Source organism: Pygocentrus nattereri, chromosome 1 (genome assembly GCF_015220715.1).
Source record: "Pygocentrus nattereri isolate fPygNat1 chromosome 1, fPygNat1.pri, whole genome shotgun sequence".
Lineage (NCBI taxonomy): Eukaryota > Metazoa > Chordata > Actinopteri > Characiformes > Serrasalmidae > Pygocentrus > Pygocentrus nattereri.
The window spans coordinates 47661840-47674603 of NC_051211.1; the positions used below are offsets into that span (position 1 = coordinate 47661840).

Consider the following 12764-nt stretch of genomic DNA (forward strand, 5'->3'; position numbering starts at 1 on the left):
TGAAGATTCCCGCACACGCTTCCTGCACGTTCTGCTGTGTCATAACTTTCCAGCTTCCAGAAGTTTGTAATTGAAATGTAGGCCTGCCATTCAAAGTGCAGCTGTGTAAGGATATGATTGGTGCACATTTTTATCAGTGGGATTGTACAGAAAGCTTAGTAGCTGAATAGTGCTGAAACCTACAGGTTTTCATTAACAGAACAGGAATCAACACTGTAAATGCTGAAATGTTACAGTAGAATGTTTCTGGAGAAACATTGCACAGATTTGTTCACCAGCATGTCTGACCTGATTTTAATGAAGGATTGATTAGCCAAACTACTCATTGCATGTGCATGATAACTAGAAGTAATATTGGGCTGCCCAAGAGAACACATACATGAAATCACTACTAAATGTATTCATATTATTACATATAAAGTCTAAAATTAGTGCTTTTTTGAGCAAATAAACAAGTACTGCCAAGATAAATAGCTTTTTAAAAATCCATTTTCGGGTGCTTTTGCACAGCCATGTATTTTCAGTGAACAGATTCAACAGAGAGACAGACACACACACACACACACACACACACACACACACACACACACACACACACACACACACACACACACAGATCATTTCTATATAAGGACAGAAACCAAATTAGAAGCAGTGGTATCTAAATGATGTGCATGTCTTTTAATGACTTTTAATACATCTACTAAGATGCACTCAGTCATCTCATATCAGCCCCTCCACCTGCTACTCACTACAAAGCAGATTGGCACAGACAGACACAGTGCAGATCAAAGCTCTGTTTGACTCCAATATTCTGTAGTGTATATACCCAAATTTGTCCAATACATTAAGAAAGGGCTTCATAAAAATGACTTTTGCAGTTTTATTTTTCTCCAGATTTTTAAAAATGTATCCACTGTCTCTGCATTTTCAACAGCATCATTCTTCTGCTTCAACATCACTTTCCAACACTTAAGATCTATTCAGGTGTGAAATATACAGTACACTGTAGTCATTCATGACTAAGGCCTATAGTTCAGTTAGTGAAGTGAGTGTAAAGAGACAGGAGTTGGACTTCCTTAAGTGAAGGGCAGAAACAGACAGCTGGCAGGCAGACATGCATAGCATTTGAGTCATTCACTCTTTTCAATTTATTACATGAGTGATCATGTTTAACATCACATTTGACCAATATATTTAAGTAAGAAAGAGCACATAAAAAATAATATATATGTGAAGATATTAATATTGAGAAATAATCCAGATCCTCTGAGCCTTTCAAACTTTATTTCATTAAATTAGACCCTGAGGGAGAAGCAGCTTAGAAAATTGATGGATGGATGGATAGTTGAACTACATAATCCTATTAGTATTAATATTTTACACGTTTAAGCCTCTTGATCATATTATAAAACCACCTGACATATGGTCCCTCATACTCTTTGAAAGCACTGATTCCTAATTGTACACCATCTATAATCTGGATTTGGACAGAGGTCACTGGATTAGATCACGTTCATCTTCCATTGGTTCCCTGTTGATCCTTTTGGGCTTTTCTCCACAGAAGCAGAGGTTCATTTTTATGTCTTTGAAGATCATCTTCAAGAGTAAAGAGAGAAATCTGGTAGTGCAAACATGGAAATCGGCCCTGCTTCGTTGCTGGAACTAAACAGTACACATGTGGAACGAAGCACAGAGGAGGCAGCAGAAGCCATTTCTCCTGTTCCTACTCTCCTGCCTCCATCGGGATATGCCATTCTGTCATTCTGGATGTTCCTCATCACTGTGTTCTCTGTTTTTAATAACTCACTGGTCATCTTGGTCATGTTTCGGAACCGCCTCCTCTTCTTCTCCATGAACATGCTCATCCTAAGCCTGGCCATCTCTGACCTACTCATGACCCTCTGCGGATCAGCCATCGCCACGGTTACCAACTACTATGGTCAGTTCTTCATGGGCAGAGAACTCTGCATGTTCCAGGGATTCACTGTCAATTACTTTGGTGAGTAAGGGCTGATGTTTTAATTAGTATAATTATCCTGTAATTATATGTTTATAGCCGTTATTGCTTATCTTCCTGACTGATTAAATTATACATCAGCATACTAAGGTCTGACCTCTTTCACCGTCACTTCAGTTGGTACCAAAAATTCCTCAGCTAAGCACAATCCTTCACATGAATGAGGTATCAGGCATTGACAACTTGTACTGACTATGCAAAAGCGCTGAAAATCTGGCAGTATTACTTAAAGTTGATGTTTTAGGTAGTATGAACTAACAAGCCAAATCCTTTCAGCCAGAAGAAACCATGGAATGGAATTCCTTTTTCCTTCCAGAATAAACCATGATCAACTTTAACAGATATAATTCATCTGCAAAACAGTGGTGCCACAGTTTATGAAGAACTATGAGTGCATTTACATCATTACAATCAAATGTGGCCATTTATTCTCTCTTGGAGTCCCAACATCACTGGGATTCTTGCAATCTTCCAGTACCAGACCGAACCTCTGCACCACAGACCAGGCATAACATTATAACCACCTCTTTGTTTCTTTGCTCATTTTATCTGTCTATTTTATCAGCTCCACTTACTATACAGGTGCTGCTGTGCTGGTATGAGTGGATCACACACAGTAGAGCTGCTGGAATTTTTAAACACTGTGTCCACTCACTGTCCACTCTATTAGACACTCCTACTTTGTCAGTCCACCTGGTATATGTAAAATCAGAGATGACGGCTCATCTCCTGCTGCACAGTTTGTGTTGGTCATCCTCGCGTAGAAACAAGGAGGTGGTCATAATGTTATGCCTGATCTGTGTATGACCATGCAATTCACTGTGATATCAATATCATATTGGGTTCCCCGCCCACCCACATTCCAGAGTAAGGCAACCACGGAATTATCATAACTAATCATTCTTCTCTTTCCTCCCTCTTCATAGGCCTCGTCTCCCTCTGCACACTAACCTTGCTGGCCTATGAGCGCTATAATATAGTGTGCAAGCCCATGGGCACTTTCAAGGTCACCACCTGGCGTAGTACTAAAGGTCTTCTGTTGGTGTGGCTCCACTGTCTGTTCTGGGCTGCAGCGCCCCTGCTGGGGTGGAGCTCCTATGGGCCCGAGGGAGTCCAAACCTCTTGCTCCCTGGCCTGGGAGGAGCGCACCACAGTCAGTTACAGCTACCTGATCCCTTACTGGTTCTTTTGCTTCTTATTGCCCACTGGGATTATCGTCTACTGCTACTGCCACATACTAATCTCCATGAAGAAGGTAGGGGTACAAAGAACAATGAAAATGGCTGGTCATAATATTGGATAGGAGGGATCAATACACTCACTGTAGCATCACATTAGAGAGGCCCTTTCAGTTACAGCTATGAATCAATGACATGAGCAGTCTAGCTAAAAGAACAAATACAGCATATTTCACAGTAGCATTGCACAAATATAAAATGTATCTTCCCTGAATGTCTATTACAAGCAACTATGAGCTTTAAATGTCTGTGTTTTAAGCACTAAATGCTCATGCACAGCTGTGATAGCACCCTTGTTAGCATGGTGCTCACATAATACTGCAAATCCCATAAAGAGCATTTTGGAGATTAGTGTTTTTACAGTGGTGTAAATTGAATAATTACAGGCTTCTTATGAACATATTAAAATGTTTCTGTATTAATTGCTGCCATTTAATAACATCTACAGATTGGACTGTTTTATATTGTGTTTTTGTCTCTTTTTATGCTTTCCCCCAGTTCTGGCCCTTGTCTTGCACATTTTAGTATTTTTCCAACATACCCAGACCAGATTGGAAAAAGACTTGTTAATTGATTAACTGGGTCAGATGTATCAGTGGTACCTCAGAACCAGGACTGCAAACCACTGGTCTGATCTAATTGCAAGTGCAAAGCTTTCATTCTGGTTTGAATTGTGCAGCTGAACCTGAGTGTGGAGAGTCAGGGAGGAAGGTCCCGGCACCTTGAGAACAGACGGGCCACGTGCATGGTGGCGGCCATGATTGGTTCCTTCTTCTTCTGCTGGCTGCCCTATGCTATTGTCTCCATACTTGTGATCCTCATACCAGACCTCCACATATCTCCACTTCTTGCTTCTATGCCTGCCTACTTGGCTAAAACCAGCCCCATCTACAACCCCATCATCTTCTTCCTGGCCAACAGGCAGGTGAGCTAACAAAGAAGACCTGCTGGTTCTAAATAAGTGAAACTGAATTTGAAGTATTAGGGTGAGGTTAGATCATTAGAGTAAAGCTTTACATTAAGGTTACCTTAAGTTATTACATTAGTAAACTGCCCTGTCAAAGCATTGACTTCAAACAATACATAATCAAAGCAATTAACACTTGGATTAATTGAAAATAAATGATAACTAAATACTTATAGGGTGACCAGTGGTGGACGAAGTACACAAATCATGTACTTGAGTTAAAGTAGAGACACCCAAGGTAAAATATTACTCCAGTAAAAGTAGAAGTCCCTATTCTAGACCTCAACTTGAGTAAAAGTACAAAAGTATTTGGCTTCAAATGTACTTAACTATCGAAAGTAAAAGTACTAAATGATTAATTATGACTCTAATGTCCTGTTATCGTTGTTGTAACAAGACTCACTTCATGAACTCATTTTAGGTGAAAATACTCCAGTGTCTCTCTTGGTAAACCAGTCTTTTAATAGAACGTCATTAATTAGTCTGGCACTATTAAAATGATGTGATTGCATAATTAAGGCAAACAGTTTTCATCAGGTAGAACCGAGTGCCTCTAAAAGCCATTTTTCAAGCAAGCAAAGTTTCAGTTCAAGATTTATTTGTAACTTAGATACAAGTTTAATAAAAACTTGCTTTCAACACAGGTTCACAAATAAGTTTTCTTTTACTATATTACAGCTGTAGGTCTGTGTTCATAAACATAGACTAGCTGAAACTAATTTAGTATAGAATGAAAGTGTTTGTATAAATTCTGAAAAAAAGGCACACGTCAGTCACGACTGCATATGTGATGTGTAAATATTTCTATATTGTGGTCTATTTACACAAAGTTAGGTTAGTTCCATTATTTAGGTAGACGTACGTGCTCCCAGAGTTTTACGCTGCTGTGCTGATGTTGAACCGTGTGCTTGCACTGGGTCGGTATGACCAACAGGTCAAAACCGCTGTGCCCTAATTGGTGTTCTTGCTTCACGCTTCTTTCACTTTAACATGTTTTATGCACACATAAACCAAAAGGAACGACAGATTTCTCTAAATGTAGTAGAGTAAAAAGTAAGATATTTGACTTTGAAATGTAGTGGAGTGAAAGGAAAAAATCACCCAAAATGGAAAAACTTAACTAAAGTACAGACACACGAAAAAACTACTTAAGTACAGAAACTAATTACATTTACTTAGTTACTGTCCACCACTGAGGGTGACCATATTTTGGTTTTCAAAAAAAGACGACACTGAGGGCTGAAGGGCTTCACAGGGCAGACTGTAGAAACATGAAGGCATGAAGACTTCCAAACTGCCTAAAATGTCCAGGACGCATTTTTAGGAACCAAAAAGGGGACACGTCCAGGAAAATAAGGGATGCAAGGTCACCCTAGTTAAGAACAATATTTGTCTAATTGACATACACTCAATAACATTTCTTGTGGAGTTTGGTATAATGTCATTATCATACCTTAACCCTTTAAACGGCCAGGCCCCAACGGCAGGCCCAAAGTTTTATTACACACTTCTATAACTTAAGAACAGCTCAGCCAGTTTATCCCTGTAGTTACTGATTAATAAGCCTTAGTGTGTTACAAGTGTGTAGGAAGCCTGGAACTTTAATGGGTTAACCCAGAATAACTGGCAATTCAGTGTTGATAGATTTTATTATCTGCTGTGAAGTACATCCTCTTCATGACTAATGAATTCTTAATTGCTGCCCCTGAAATGTGCAGCCCCTCTGCTCAACATATACGTTTGAATATAAGTTTGAACACCCCTTGTCGAACTACATGTTAACTGTTAAGTAAGGGTAAGCTAACACATTCTCTACAGAAAACATCTTAAACATTTTCTGCACATTTTAGTGCACAATTTCTATTTATTTGCTGAGTATCACATTGAAAAAAATGTTATATTTAATATGAAATGTGCTGTAACTTTTGCACAGGCTATATTATATGTGTAATTTTTTCCCAATATGTCAAGTTCAGCAAACAAACAATAATTGTGCATAAAAATGTGCAGAAATGTGATCCCTGTACAGAATGTGTACACATGTATGTATGGATGAAACATTATTTATTAAAGGTGTTAATAATTTAGTTAACATAAAATAAAGCATGAGTTGATATAAAGGTTAAATACTTTGTTAAATTCCTTATGTTTGCTTAATATTGCTGTTTGAGGTTTGTTGATGATACCTAATGTATAACATTACTCATGGAAACCTGAATGTAAAGAGATACTCTTCACTAACACTAATATACTCCATTAGTTCAGTCATTTACTGTAATAGAACTGACTAATGTAGATTCATATCTGATTGATGTTGATCCTATCTTGCATGTTCTGTCAGAGCTCAGTGGTTAAGAAATACTCCACTACAGATAACGTACTCTCTCCTGCTCCCAGTTCCGATACAGTGCCCTGCAGATTGTACTGTGTGGCTGTTATACTCCGACATCCACCATGCCAGACAACAGTGAAATGTCGGCAGTGGAGGAAGGTCCCAGACGTCTGTCACCCAACAGCGTACAGCCTGAACAGCACACAGCCTGAACAGCACACAGCCTGAACAGCACACAGCCTGAACAGCACACAGATTGAACAGTACACAGATTGAACAGTACACAGATTGAACAGCACACAGATTGAACAGCACACAGATTGAACAGCACACAGATTGAACAGCACACAGCCTGAACAGCACACAGCCTGAACAGCACACAGCCTGAACAGCATACAACCTGAACAGCACACAGATTGAACAGCACACAGATTGAACAGCACACAGATTGAACAGCACACAGCCTGAACAGCACACAGCCTGAACAGCATACAACCTGAACAGCACACAGATTGAACAGTACACAGCCTGAACAGCACACAGCCTGAACAGCTGTGACATATGTCTTTCTTATTCTTTCTCTCTCTTGCTCCTTGTCTCTCACTCATTCTGTGTTTCTCAGTCTATTCCTATCTTTCTCTCCCTCTCTTTCTCTCTCTGTCTCTCAGTCTTTCTCTCCCTCTTTCCCTATCTCTCACTGTCTTTCTGTTTCCTCTCTCTCTCTCTCTCTCTCTCTCTCTCCTAGGTTTGTGCAGGGAGGAGCACAAATTTTCAGGTGGTGGGTGGGTTCTTTCCTTGTCTGTGTCTTAAACTACATGTGAAATTAGTGCCCTATTCACAGCCTCCACTACTATTTTGAACATGCTATTTAGTACAGGAGCATTTGGATTGAGACACAGCCAGTGCATAAGCACATAGGCAAAGTTAGGCTGTGTGATGGCAGGGTTTAAACCCACTACTTCTCAACTACAGCTAGTTTAAAAAAGCAATCCAATATACAGTAAAAAACATAATTTAATATGCAATTAATAAATAAAATATTAAGATAAATTAAATATCGTTACATTATGCATTGATTAGTCTTCAAAAGACAGAGGGAATAAATACTATGAAAATAAATGAAGAAAAATGTAAAAAATGAATAAACCAGGCAATCATCAAACTACTTTGAAACCCACACACAAAAAAGACAGGACCATGAAAGACCACCACTGTTTTAGAGAGCCCCCCAAACAAGAGTGGTCTGAGACTGACGCAGCAGAAATCTGGCATGTTAGGACACAGGACACAGTTTAAAAAACAGCCTGCTTTTATATTTCTGTGTCCAAGTGGAATGAATATTAAGTGCCTTAACTAAAAATGAATTCATCATTTGATTACATTTCTTCATAAATGTGACATCTTCATAAATGTGAAGATGTAAGTCTAATAAGGGTCTGTGGATGTGCGTTGCATTCCAATGTGTATTACACTTTTGTTCTGCAGTTCATTTTGGCATGGATGCACTACCATATGTATTTAGTTTTGTAGCATTATATTACAGTACAAATGTTTTCCAGTATTGGGAGAGCAAGGGTGGTTTTGTGATTGAATAATTAGTCAGACATTCTTTAATGTGTATGTCTGTCCACTAGATGGAGACAAATAGCAGTGAACTGCATTCTAAGGAGCAATTCACTCAAAAGCACTTACACTGCTAAGGAAAAAAAAACTCCATTCAGCATTTGGCAAATTTGCAGATTGATCCCTGTCAGCTAATATTTGCTGTTATCAATGTTTAGGATTGTTAGCATCAATGTAGCATTTTCTTCTAAGTACCTCTTTGTCTTATTCTGCGTTACAAAGGAAAATTGACAAAAAGACCAGAGTTTTTCTTGACCTTCTGCTTTATACATTGGCATTCAGTCTGTCAAGGCTTGTGCACACTAGGAAGACAGATGGAGATGTGTGTGAGGCAGGCTGATTGATTGCTCTTATTAAAGAAACACTTACTGGCAGCGGGACTCCACCACTAATCCAAACCTCTCAGGCCTTCAGTAGTGTGCTAGAGCCGGCCGTGAGCCCCCACAGACTTCTGGGAATGCTTACAGGCCGCGGCACCCCTTGCAGAGTGCAGAGAAATGGGAGAGTGAAAAGAGCATTACTTTTGGCTCGGGGCTGTAACTCTATGCTTGGATGGCTATCACTGACCATTCAGAGACAGACAAAAGATGAGACATGGCACAAGTGAGTTAGAGTTATGGGCTCCACAAACCAGCATGGAGCAAATTAACATCAAACGCTATGTGTGCCCATCACCACGGCCCCCCACCACCGCTGTCCACACTGCTTCAGTCCAGTCAGTCAGTAAGATGATGTATCCCATATTGGTAAATGCCTGCAGTTGCATGTACTTCAGAAGCATTGGTTTCTATTTATCTTATTTTTTTTTTGCTAAGAATATGATTATTGCACACACATTCCTCATACGCACTGATGTAGATGTAGAATTATTACATTAAGGGATTATGAGGGGGAAAAAAGCCCCCGTAATCCCAGAAATAGTGATATTTTATTTCTTGCCCCACAAGAATGTTTCTTCAATGTTTTGACAGTTGTGGAGCCGGCATAGCTCATGTGGCTTTTGCTGAGCTACACACAGTACATTTAGCGAGGGAGTTCCACGTCATTAGCGAGGCTGTAAAAGAACAAACCCGCCATGGCAAAAGGTCTGCAGAACACTGGGCAGCTTTGGGCAGAGTTCACACCTCTGCATACCTTACCTTTAACAGGACAATAAACCTAGCTCTGGAAAGAGAAGGATGAATGTGAAGGCATGAGGGAAAAGATAACTTGGCAGTCACCTGTGCAGCTGGCTGAACCTCCGTGTGGACTCGTTCATCCTGATTGGATGTCTCTCCTGGGTGGGTTAATTCTAGGCCTCCTCCTTGTGTTCATGCTCATTCCCTGCCCTAATCACTCATAGTCAGCCTGGCCTTCAAATCTACCCTGGAGATGCCGGGCCCTAACCCATACAAAACAAAACGTGCAATAATATACTGTAAATAAATTACAATCAGATGTGTGTAGAATGGCCTAAACACATACTCCACTAAAAGAACTGTTACTTCAGTAAAATTAAGACCTAAGGTTAGTATAGCATAGTGGATGACACAACGGTCCTCTGTTGGTTGTCAGTTGGTTCAGTTATTTGACTATGTTGTAAAATACGCCTGCGACGGACTGGCAGCCTGTCCAGGGTGTATCCTGCTTTCTGGCCAATGACCACTGGAATAGGCTTCAGCATCCCCCGTGACACAGAAGGATTAGCAGTTTAGGAAGTGTGGGTGTGTGTAAAATATGCCACAAAAATCACCAAAAACAGCACATTTATTGCTGCCTAAGAATTAGGCATTAAAACCGTCATTTTAAAATAAAAACAAAAGTACTTTACAGCGTGTGTATCACTCCACCGCCACCTACTACATTTCACAGCCAATAAATCTGAACTTTCTTCATTCAATCAATGATGAACTATTTCAGCCACCCAGATTCACTATAGATCTGCTGATGAACCAGTGTTTTAAATAATAATAATCAGTGTTCGCACAATTTACACACTTGTAGGTACATTTACAAATGTATGCTATTTCTTTGGGTCACTTTTTTCTATGTAAAATTGTGTATGCATTACTATTTAATGCTTCTCAAACTTAGTACAGTAGACATGTGCTCCAAATAACGATGTTAATGTGTGGAGTTTATGTAGCTGTAAAGTGATATTTGTGTATTTGCTTGTTTGCAAAGGATCCAGGTTCTTAAATGGCAACAGTTGCTGTGTTTTTGGGGAACTTGCAGTGTATTTTACAGAACAGTCAAATACTAGGTTGTATATTACTGTGTAAAAATGTTCGTAACACTGTATGTTATGCCATGTTATAAATAAAGCTTGTTTGTTTTATTTTACAAGACTCCCAACACTACATTTGCATATATCTGTCATATGATTAACTTGCTCTGGATAAGAGCAACTACTAAGTGCCATGAATGTAACTGAAGCAGAAGTAAAAGCATCTTTCCAAACACAAATCTGAGAAAAAATACCCCCAAAAACAAACTAAAGAGCTGTTTGTTACAAAAAAATGAGCCAATGTTTTAACTTAGAAAAGAAAGTCATCTTACACTTTCATTGGCCTTTCAAATGGTAAGAGACAGAACCATAACCTGTGTTTTAAATTCTCTTAACTTTATAGATTTATAATACAGAGAATGCTGTGTGCTCAGAATTGCACTGCACATATTTTAACCAACATCCAAACGTTTTCACCCATCACTCCAGTTTTAGAGTCTTCGCATTGGTTACACAACAGAGACATTTAAGCCAATTGTTTAACCAATATAGACAATAGAGACATGTCATTAAAAATGATTACCTTGGTTTATGAATGTTTAATGTTGAACTAACTTCTGGAGTCTCAAAGAAATTCTGGATCTTTAGCTCTTTTTAAGAATCGTAATTTTTTTTTCTTTTAATGTGTTTTCATTAATTTTCACATTATTATTATTATTACTGTACATCGAACCAATTTTTGGAGTGCAGTGAAACTTCTTTTATCCAGCATCTGTCAGTATAGGAGGAGAATTTAGTTAGGTGCTATTCTATTTTTTTGATGCACTGTTGGTCTAAAATAAAATGATACATATCAAAAGTCAGAGGTGTGACCAGCGGCAAAGCGGTACACCAACATAGCGTAATTAAATTTAATTTAATTTATTAATTAAAATTAATAGCAAAATGTAATCAGTAACTAAATGTTCAGTGGAACATAAATACAGTGGAAAATACTCTGGCAAGTACATATTCATCAAAATTGTAAATACACATAACTGAGTAAATGGAAGTTACAACTCGCCGCTGATCACTGTACATTCTGTTGTGATATAGAGTAAACAACTGAAGGCTTAAGCTTAGGGCTTATCTAATCAACAAGATACTATCTACAACTGGCTGAGATTTAGCTCAGTGGAGCCATGACTGGCCAAGATGTTTGCCCGGGAGGATCATGATTGGCAGCTTGTTGAGGAGGGAGTATTGTTTTCAGAACTGTGTGCTCTGGAATGAACTTGTGTGGTCACTCCACTCAACTGAATGGAACAACAGATCAAATCTTATTTAGACATTTCCACAAGATCGGCTGCGGGTCAAAAAGTCTATAACACGGTTACCATAAACAACCATGAAATGCCATAAAACACAACGGTTGAGAGGTTGTCCAAATTAAATCATTTATTGGATTGCGAGTGCGAGCGATGGCTCTTAGAGTTTGCATGCTGACTTTGATGCACAGGCTCTGTTTCTCATTTACTTCAGAGCGCTATTGCGAGTTCCTCCTGAGAGCAGGTTCCCAAAACGTGACCTGACAGTGAAAGAAGAAAGGCGAAGTAGGTACTGACAATTTTCCATTTGTAGGTGCATTTACATGAGTTAGACAAAATGCAAAAAACTGTCGCCTCACAGTGAGGAGGGCCTGGGTTCGATTCCCCTGCCGGGTGACCGGGGTCCTCTCTGTGTGGAGTCTGCATGGGTTTCCTCCGGGTTCTTTGGTTTCCTCCCACAGTCCAAAGACATGCAGTCAGGCCAATTAGACATGCTAAATTGCCCCTGGGTGTGAGTGACTGTGTCTGTCTGTCTGTCTGCCCTGCGATGGACTGGTGACCTGTCCAGGACCTTCCGCCTGATGACTGCTGGGATAGGCACCAGCACCCCCCCACGACCCTGACGGAGAAACGGCTTAGAAAATGGATGGATGGATGGTCTTCTGAACTTCAGCTGTCAGTTCATTACTCAATTACTTATTATAAAATAAAATCATGTAATAAAAGGGGAGTTCCATCAATTTTTCTAACTTTCTGCATAATTCAATTGTTAAGATGTTAACAAAGCATTCAGAGTGTTTTGATGTGAAAATTACTGATATCTTTACAGTGATGGTGACAGGAACTGGAAAACACAACGTATATATGGACATTTTAATTCAAAATGACCAGTGTACCTCCTGCTCTTTTCAGTTTTTATATGTAGTGTTAATGTTGTTAATGATAAAATAGTGAAATAATGTTTACTTAGATCTGAGAAAAAAAAAAAAAAAAATGTATGTATATATATATATATATATATATATATATATATATATATATATATATATATATATAAATCTTTGATGGAGC

General features: G+C 39.1%; 1 protein-coding gene across 1 annotated transcript; it reads left to right on the plus strand.

The window, feature by feature from the left end:
• Window positions 1-1635: 1635 nt before the first annotated feature.
• On the plus strand, window positions 1636-6769 carry LOC108435988 (opsin-VA-like). The gene is made up of 4 exons (XM_017712178.1): window positions 1636-2002; window positions 2947-3275; window positions 3938-4183; window positions 6623-6769. The coding sequence occupies exons 1-4, from the start codon at window positions 1636-1638 to the stop codon at window positions 6767-6769; spliced, it is 1089 nt and encodes a 362-aa protein (XP_017567667.1).
• The last annotated feature ends 5995 nt before the right edge of the window (window positions 6770-12764 follow it).

What these genes read in the sequence shown, in the direction of transcription:
- LOC108435988 (XM_017712178.1), top strand. Translation starts at nt 1,636, where the DNA reads ATGGAAATCGGCCCTGCTTCGTTGCTGGAACTAAACAGTACACATGTG. An exon ending in ATTCACTGTCAATTACTTTG is followed by an intron (nt 2,003 to 2,946) that starts GTGAGTAAGGGC and finishes CCCTCTTCATAG; the next exon opens with GCCTCGTCTCCCTCTGCACA. An exon ending in TACTAATCTCCATGAAGAAG is followed by an intron (nt 3,276 to 3,937) that starts GTAGGGGTACAA and finishes TGAATTGTGCAG; the next exon opens with CTGAACCTGAGTGTGGAGAG.